The sequence below is a fragment of the Brassica oleracea genome, chromosome C8 (genome assembly GCF_000695525.1).
Source record: "Brassica oleracea var. oleracea cultivar TO1000 chromosome C8, BOL, whole genome shotgun sequence".
NCBI classification, from domain to species: Eukaryota; Viridiplantae; Streptophyta; class Magnoliopsida; order Brassicales; family Brassicaceae; genus Brassica; species Brassica oleracea.
In genome coordinates, this window is record NC_027755.1 from 21,128,146 (window position 1) to 21,136,078 (window position 7,933).

General features: G+C 37.4%; 1 protein-coding gene across 1 annotated transcript; it reads right to left on the reverse strand.

Annotated features, from left to right (window-relative positions):
• Positions 1 to 2,892: 2,892 nt before the first annotated feature.
• Positions 2,893 to 5,789, reverse strand: LOC106312430. Its single transcript, XM_013749955.1, has 8 exons — positions 5,470 to 5,789; positions 4,749 to 5,324; positions 4,469 to 4,596; positions 4,279 to 4,396; positions 4,089 to 4,196; positions 3,908 to 4,020; positions 3,681 to 3,835; positions 2,893 to 3,601 (listed from the first exon to the last, which is right to left on the reverse strand). The coding sequence occupies exons 2-8, from the start codon at positions 5,236 to 5,238 to the stop codon at positions 3,112 to 3,114; spliced, it is 1,602 nt and encodes a 533-aa protein (XP_013605409.1). The 5' UTR covers positions 5,239 to 5,324; positions 5,470 to 5,789; the 3' UTR covers positions 2,893 to 3,111.
• Between the last annotated feature and the right edge of the window lie 2,144 nt (positions 5,790 to 7,933).

Here is a 7,933-nt window from a genome sequence, read left to right on the forward strand (position 1 = left end):
GAGGGATGCAAGGGGAGATATCTTGTGATCGTTGTGGAGCTCCCGAAGAATCCATAAATCATGTGTTCTTTGAATGCCCACCAGCGTGTCAGATTTGGGCTCTCTCAAAGATACCATCACATCCGGATAACTTTCCCACTGGTTCTCTCTTTACAAATATGGATCATCTCTTCTGGAGGGTACGCCCAGAAATGGACGATCATCAATTTGCATGGATTTTATGGTATATCTGGAAGGGGAGAAATAATAAGGTTTTTTGTAATATCGATGTTGAGCCGAGTGAAACACTAAGAATAGCAGAAACAGAGTCAATACTTTGGGCGGAAGCACAACTCCTAAATGCACATCGAGGAACACAACCAATAGAAGTGAGGACTGTACAATCTATTCAAGGGAGATGGTGTTTTACAGATGGGTCGTGGAAGGATAAAGATCTTTATTCAGGACAAGGTTGGTATAGTACCCTAGAGGGTTTTGATGGTTCAATGGGGACACGAAATGTTCGGCCATCTCTATCACCTCTTCATGCGGAGATAGAGGCTTTAATATGGGCAATGGAGTGTATGAAGAATTTGCATCAGTTTCAGGTCACGTTTGCAACGGATTGTTCTCAATTGGTGAAGATGGTTTCAGAACCAGAAGAATGACCGGCATTTGAAGTCTACTTGGAAGACATAAAAGTTTTGATGGGAAGTAGTGAAGATGGTTTCAGAATCAGAAGAATGGCCGGCATTTGAAGTGTACTTGGAAGACATAAAAGTTTTGATGGGAAGTTTCAGAAACACAAAGATCATTCATGTACCTAGAACGGAGAACTCTAGGGCGGACAGTCTAGCACGCATTGCCAGAAAATAACTGTCTTTCGTCGTTTACATGGATGCAGTGTTACCAGCTTGGTTCGCAGAGTCAATATGAATCTGTATTTGATGAAAAAAAAAAAGATTTGAATAGAATTTAAAAGTCTTTGTACCAATAACGAAAAATTTTAATTACTAAGATTTTAAGAATTCATAAACTAATAACAACAATACAATCTTCCAATTTTATAATTCCTCAAAATTCTTCCACCAATAACCCCTTTAGTTTAGTGTGCTTATACAACTTGATTTACAAGTTTTTCATGAACCATGTGTAAACGGTAGTTGTAGGGACACAACTGGGTCCGATTCTCACCCATAAAGATTAGATTAGATATGATACTGTCACACATCTTTTGTCCTATGCTCATATTCTCTTTAATCATTTTATAGATAGGATATATACAAATGTTTGGATTTATATGATAACACGATAAAACATAATATGCGGTTAAAAGAATGGCATGAATACAACCTTATGTTGTGGATTGAGTAATGGATGAGCAGTAGTTCAAACGACACACGTGTTTCTCGCATGACACATATGATTGTAAGAAACATTTTTACTCATTCAAATTTATATCCCAAAATAGATAGAGAATTCGGCAAAAAAAACACAAACTTTGCACGAATTACCAAAAATATCTGTACTCGAACTTGGCCAAAAAAAACATTTTACTTTTGTTGACTTTTTTACTTTATTAAGCAACTTAGATTGACTGACCATATTAACATACCGTGAACTCACATTTAAGATAACGTTAACTAGACGTTAAATGTTAGCGTTAAGTGAAACGACATCGTTTTCAAATGAGATGAAACGACGTCATTTTACATGATTTTAAAATAAAAGAAGTAGATCCTTTGTTTCGAACTCAGGTTGGTTGGGACAAATAGCAAGGCATTTTGCCACTGGGCTACTGACACTTTCAATGAAGTTACAAACAAATTTAATTTTATTTGGTACTGATTGAATATAAAAAAAATCTCTAAAAATTTAAAAAGATCTTTAAAATTCAAAAAAATATAAAAAAGTTCAAGAAAAAAGTAATATTAAAATTAAATTATAAATATTTTTTTTGTTAAAAATGAAAAAAATCCAAAATAATTTTAAAAATAAAATTCCAAAAATTTTAAAAATTCAAAGAAAATGAAAAAAATTAAAGTTACAATTATCAGCTAAAAATTAAAATCGCACTCATAATGGGTACAATATTTATTTTAAGCATTTTAATTTAATTTTAATATGTGAGTATCTTTTATGTGTGTATAATTAATTTCAACTTTTAGCAATTGTTTTTTAAAAAATGATAATTTTTAAGATTTTTGATTTTTTAAAAGAAAAAATAAAATTTTATTTTTAATTTTAGTTTCGAAATTAATTTTATAAAAAAAATCTATATTTTTTTAATTTTTTGAAATTTTAAAGATCTTTATAAGTTTTTATAGAATTTTTTTATATTCAATGCGTACCAAATAAAATTAAATGTGTTAGTAAATCCAATGAAAGTGTCACTAGCTTGGTGGTAAAATACTTTGTCATTTAACCCAATCAACTTGGGTTCGAAACCAGGGATTTACTTATTTTTGTTTTTTCATCTCATTTTGAAAATCGTTTCAATTAATGCCAACAATAAATAACATTAAATTTTTCTGTTAAATTTTCTGACGGCGTGCTAAATTGGCAAGTCAACAAAAACATTGTTAATTAATTCTAAAGTCAATGAAAGTTTTGTGTTTTTTTTTGTTTCTTTTGGCAATTCATGCAAAGTTGAGATTTTTTTTTGGCCGAACTCCCAAAATAAATATGATATCATTTCTAACACTTTGTGGACTTATTAGAGTGGAGAAATGATCAAAAGCGCCATGGCATGGTTCTTGGGACCCAACACATAAGGCCTCATTCATATCTTAAGCTTTGGAATCCCAAAATCATTTAAAAACAAAATATAATTTGAACTTTAATTTCTTCACAATCCAGAGAATAAATACAGAGAAGGCTTCTCTGTATAGCATATATATGAAGATGGAAGTGTTATGTGAAACGAGGGAGAAATATATAAATATTAATGGAAATGATAAACTAATTGTTTTGCCTTTGTTCCGTTTTTTTTTCCTAAGAAATCAATTTCTGAAATGGCAAAAAAAAAAAAGAGGCAACGTCTCATAAGAACTTGCCGCTCTTTTCACAGTTTAAAAACTGCAAAGCTCCATCTCCCACCTCGTTTCTCTCTATAAATCTTATCCTCTTCAGCTAATTGACCTGTTTACCGCCACCGCACTCATCAGCAGCGTTTCCGTTACAAGCTCCCTCTTTCGTCTTCATTTCCACCTGTTCTTGAGCTGAACCGGGTGGGAGGAAGACACCGGTTCCAGGGATGGGCATTCGAGGCTGTGGTGGCGCCTGGTGTCGTGTATGAGGCAGCAGTGGCCAGCTTGTTGCTCCAGGCACGACACCACCACCTGGGAACGGCATTGGAGGGGGAAGCGGAGGAGAAGGTGCTATGAAAACCGGCTGAACAGACGGTGTGGGCAAGACACCGGTGGTGGTGGGGATAACAGGGTAATGTTTTGGCTGACGGTTGTGATGATTTGGCGATCTGCTAAGCGGTGGTGGTGGACCCCAGTTAAGTCCGTTTCCCGGCTGAGACTTGGTGAAGGTGATGAGAATCCTCTGCTTTCGGATTGAGTGAATCGCAAACTTAGCAAGATCTGCTGATTTGCCTTCCACCACAAGAACCGATCTGTTTCAAAATACCAAACGTAACTGATGATAAGCATATTAAAAGATCAACACTTTTAGTGAAACTTGAATGGCTTTACCCGGGAGTGAGGGACAGCTTGAGAGAGCCCTTGTAGTCTCCTGGTTGATCAGAGACAATGACTCTTCCAAATGTCAAATCACATTCCGATAAGGACAAGATCCCAACAGGTCGTCCAAACCAGGGAGGGAACATATGAGGCTGCGAGTGATCTCCCTACGTTTCCACAAGAGAGTCACAAATGGTTTTAAGGGGTTTTCAACGAACTTAGCAACCAGTTTATTATACCTCGTTGAAGAAATCAATGATGCATGAGTCAGGTTTCACAGGTATGAATTGATTTGAGACCAAACGTTCAATGATGTCTGAAAGGAACGATGGGATTGGCTCTATTCTTCTCTCTGCATAAACAAAAATATATCTCCTGTTAACACCAATCCACAGAAACTATAGTTTTTAAGAACGTTGCCTTTGATAGTCTCATCATCAGGCCTGGTATCAGCAATGGGGAGACCGAGTTGGATCATCTCACGTCCATGTCCTCTATTTGGCCTTTTATAGCCCACAAATGCATCACCTATGTGACATCATGACATGAATCAACGAATTAAAAAACCAGTTATATATTATATTTTCTGTGCATAAAAAAGGATTCTTACTTTGAAGTTGACCTCTTCTTCCAGCGTTTCTCAGATTGTTTGCAAGAGAAATGAGTTGAGAAACTTCCTTTGCGTCGACCATCGAATCGTATAGCTTCAGTCCTTCTACAACATTAACCTACACACAGAGAAAGGAAAAAAACTCAGATCTTAGTATTGAAGGCTTAGAAGTATAAACTAACCAACTCACCATTTTCGCTTCATACATCTCTTGGACAACAAAAGTCTTTGCCATGCTTGCGGTACACTCTTTATCTTTCTCGTCCTGCGTCTGCTCAGAACTGAGATTGTTATCACTCTTCAATTTCTCGCTACCATCTGTCCCAAATACATATACACCAGTAAAGACTCTAGAGACTAGAAACAAGCAAGATTCCACTATCAACATGTCCCACAATATATACATTGCACAAGATTCAACAACCAAGAAGTTTACTTTTCTTACAAGCAAGCAAAGACTACTACATTACCTCTCCTCTCCTCACCAACAGATACTGCCTTATCACCACTTGCTAGCTTAGATTCAATCTTGTAACCATCCGAATCCGAGCGATGCCCGTTTCTCACCATTGTCCCACCTCCTCTATAACCACCATGATGATGCTTGTTAAACCCATTCCCTGATCTCCTTCCTCCAATCTGATCGGAGTTGTAATGCCTTTGAGGCATCATCGTCTTCTGTTGCCGCTTCCAAGCAGCTTGCTCCAGAGCGTAGGAAACATCCGCGATGGGGAAAAAATGCTGCATATAAAGAACCTGAGACCAGCTCGATTGACGCTGTTGGATGGCTGAGACCACGCCCTCGTATTCGTTGTGATCCCCAATCGCTATTAGATGCTGGCAGAGCGAGTCAATGATCGCGTTGGCCGCAGCGAACTCCCCGCGGATCCACGAGATGAACCCGTCTCTCCCGTCCAGGATCCAGTTTCCGGGAGCAACATTGCCAGGTGGCATTGCCATTGGTAAAGGAAGAAAATTGGTTTTTTTTTTTTTTTTTTTGGGTTTCGTTATCAGACAGAACTCATAGCTCTGTTCTTCAGACAGATCTGCAGAATTCAACAAGATGACATAGTTAATACTGGAAAAAAAAACTCGACTTTAACGTAATTCAGACAAAACCCATGAAGAAAGTCGATGACTTTAGGATTTAAACACAAAAAAAAAAAAAAGACAGGAGTAAGGAAGAATCACCGTGAATGTGAAGGTTTTTAAGAGTGAAGCAGTACAGATCTGGAAATGACGTCTTCTTCACGGTGAAGCTGAAGTGAATAAAGAAGAGTGGAGAAGTAATCTAGTTAAAGTGATGGTGTGTGAATTAAGGGAAGCTTCCTAAAAGGCGAGACGAAAGTGTGAGAGGAGAGGAGAGATCGATCTAGGGTTTTTGAGTGAAAGAGGTGTAAATAGAGGGGTTTACAGCTAATTTTTGATTAGTTAAGAGGACGCATGCGCGTTTAAGAGTCTAAAACGGTGGCGGTTAGATCACGTCATATCTCTCAATCTCACTTTTTTTTGCTTTCGATCTAATGGGCCTCCTTATGATCCAATATACCGTGATAAGATTACATGGGTCAAATATGGGCCTACAAGATTGATTGTAGGTTTTGTTTGTTTGTTCTTTTTTCCTTGCAGCAGATTCCATCTTTTGTAGAAAGGACTGTTTTGGTGTGCAAACGACAAATGTGATAGGTGTGATATCTAATCGGGGCATGAGAGTGGTTATTTGACATTTGATTCTAAATTTGACTTTTGGATGTTTTTCTTTGTTATTATTTCATCTTTGATGCTTTTTTTTTTTTTTTCCATCAGGTTTATATTATTAAAAGCAAATGGGTCACTCCCAGATACAACAGAAACACCAAAGGCCCAAACATAAACGGGCTACAACATACGGCCGAAGCCCCAAACAACTTAGACGGCCCCTCGGCCCAACCTTACAAAACCGGACGATCAAGGCCCATGAGAGAAACAAGGAAGCAGAAGAAGAGACACGGGGATGATCTACACCATTCAGACCGGCATGCGTTTCTCCGCCTCAACTTGCCCTTCATCGACTCCGGAAGAAACCGGAAGAGATCGCCGGACCGCTCGTTTCGCCGGAGCTCAGATACCCGCAGAGCCTCCACCGAAACCACCTATTTACCTTGCTTTTACAACATGTCGGAGGTCTTTCTCAAACCATCGAGATCTCCCCCGACACAACCAAACTTCCAACCACTAGATGAGAAAGATAAGTGATATCTATTTTTTTTTTAATTGCCATTTTGTCCCTATCCAACATAATCAAAACATATATATCTATCTAAATTATTCTTTTGTCTTTCTTCTGTTCGAAACTCCATCGTATTTCTTCTTTCTCTCTCTTGAACCTAGAAATCTAAGCCTTTAAAAAAAAGTAAAATCTTTCATTCTTTGATTCATCTATGGAAAGCGAACAAACAAACAAAAGAAAGTAATTTTGAAAAAGAGGAAAGAGGAAAGAGCAAAGCTTTGATTTTGAATTTGCTCAAGAAGAGACAGAATCATAGTGTAAAACTCTTCGTCTTGCTTCTTTGTGGTTGTGGCTAATAAAATAATTAGTTATACTTAAAAAGTTTTATCCAGGTAACAATGCTTTCAATTATATGTTATTGCATATTTTGGATCAAGAAGACTACAATTACGACCTCTGAGTTACAATGGCGTATATGTTTTCATTCGTGCTCTTTCCCTCATCATCAAGGCTAGTTATAATAACCGGATACTAATCAAAATATCCAAATAACAATAATGACATCTGAAAAATTGATATACATTAAGTTACGAGAATAATCTACGACTTTGAGTTAGCCGACCATTGATAAAAAAATCTAACTAACAATAATGTCTACATAATTATTTAAGTTAGCCGACAAACCTCCCTCCCTGCGATTCCGCTTCTAATCTCTCCCTCGACGACGGCTCCATGATAGCCTCGGGACTCGCCAACATAATCGTCCTCGCCGATCAGCTGAGCCTGAACCGGCTCTCCTCGTACCGAAGCACAGGCGAAGTGATGTTAGGAGTTTTCAAGGCTCCTAAGACAAATGTTGTAGTATAAAAGATTGTCGAACCAGTTCTGAGGGATATCAAAGCACTGAGAATGCAAGTACTCACTTAATCTAAGTGCAATCAATGATTTAGATGGGTTTTAAGCTATGACTAAAACTGGAAAGCAATAACAGAATGATACTTTCTTGACTAAAGAAAAAGATAACTCATGGGCATAGGGATTAGACCTTGGGTGATCAAGTATCGAACTAAAGATGGCAAATGATCAATCAAACTATCAACCTTAAGCCTAGACACAATTCTAAGCAAGCTCTATGTCTAGATGAATGCTCATTTGCTAACATATCTCAAACATCAAATGTCTTCGGTTGAATAATATGAAAGCAATCATTACTAACAAGTCTATTAGCTATCTTAGCATCTTTAACAACAAATGTCTTTGGCAAAGTATACTAAAAGCTTAGGAGAGTTGTCTCAGACATTTCATCAAACACTTTTCGGGTGGGAAATGCCTACTGATCAACTTTTGAGTGGCCAACTCAGAAGATGCATTAAGAATACTCTACTAGCAAGGAACAAGAATGATCTACACTAAAACATCCTAGAACTAACCTAATCACCCTTAATC

Coding starts and splice junctions, on each gene's coding strand:
- LOC106312430 (XM_013749955.1), bottom strand. CDS start 5,238: ATGGCAATGCCACCTGGCAATGTTGCTCCCGGAAACTGGATCCTGGAC. Junction 4,597..4,748: donor TGTTGGTGAGGAGAGGAGAG/GTAATGTAGTAG, acceptor TATTTGGGACAG/ATGGTAGCGAGAAATTGAAG. Junction 3,602..3,680: donor AAGCTGTCCCTCACTCCCGG/GTAAAGCCATTC, acceptor ATTTTGAAACAG/ATCGGTTCTTGTGGTGGAAG.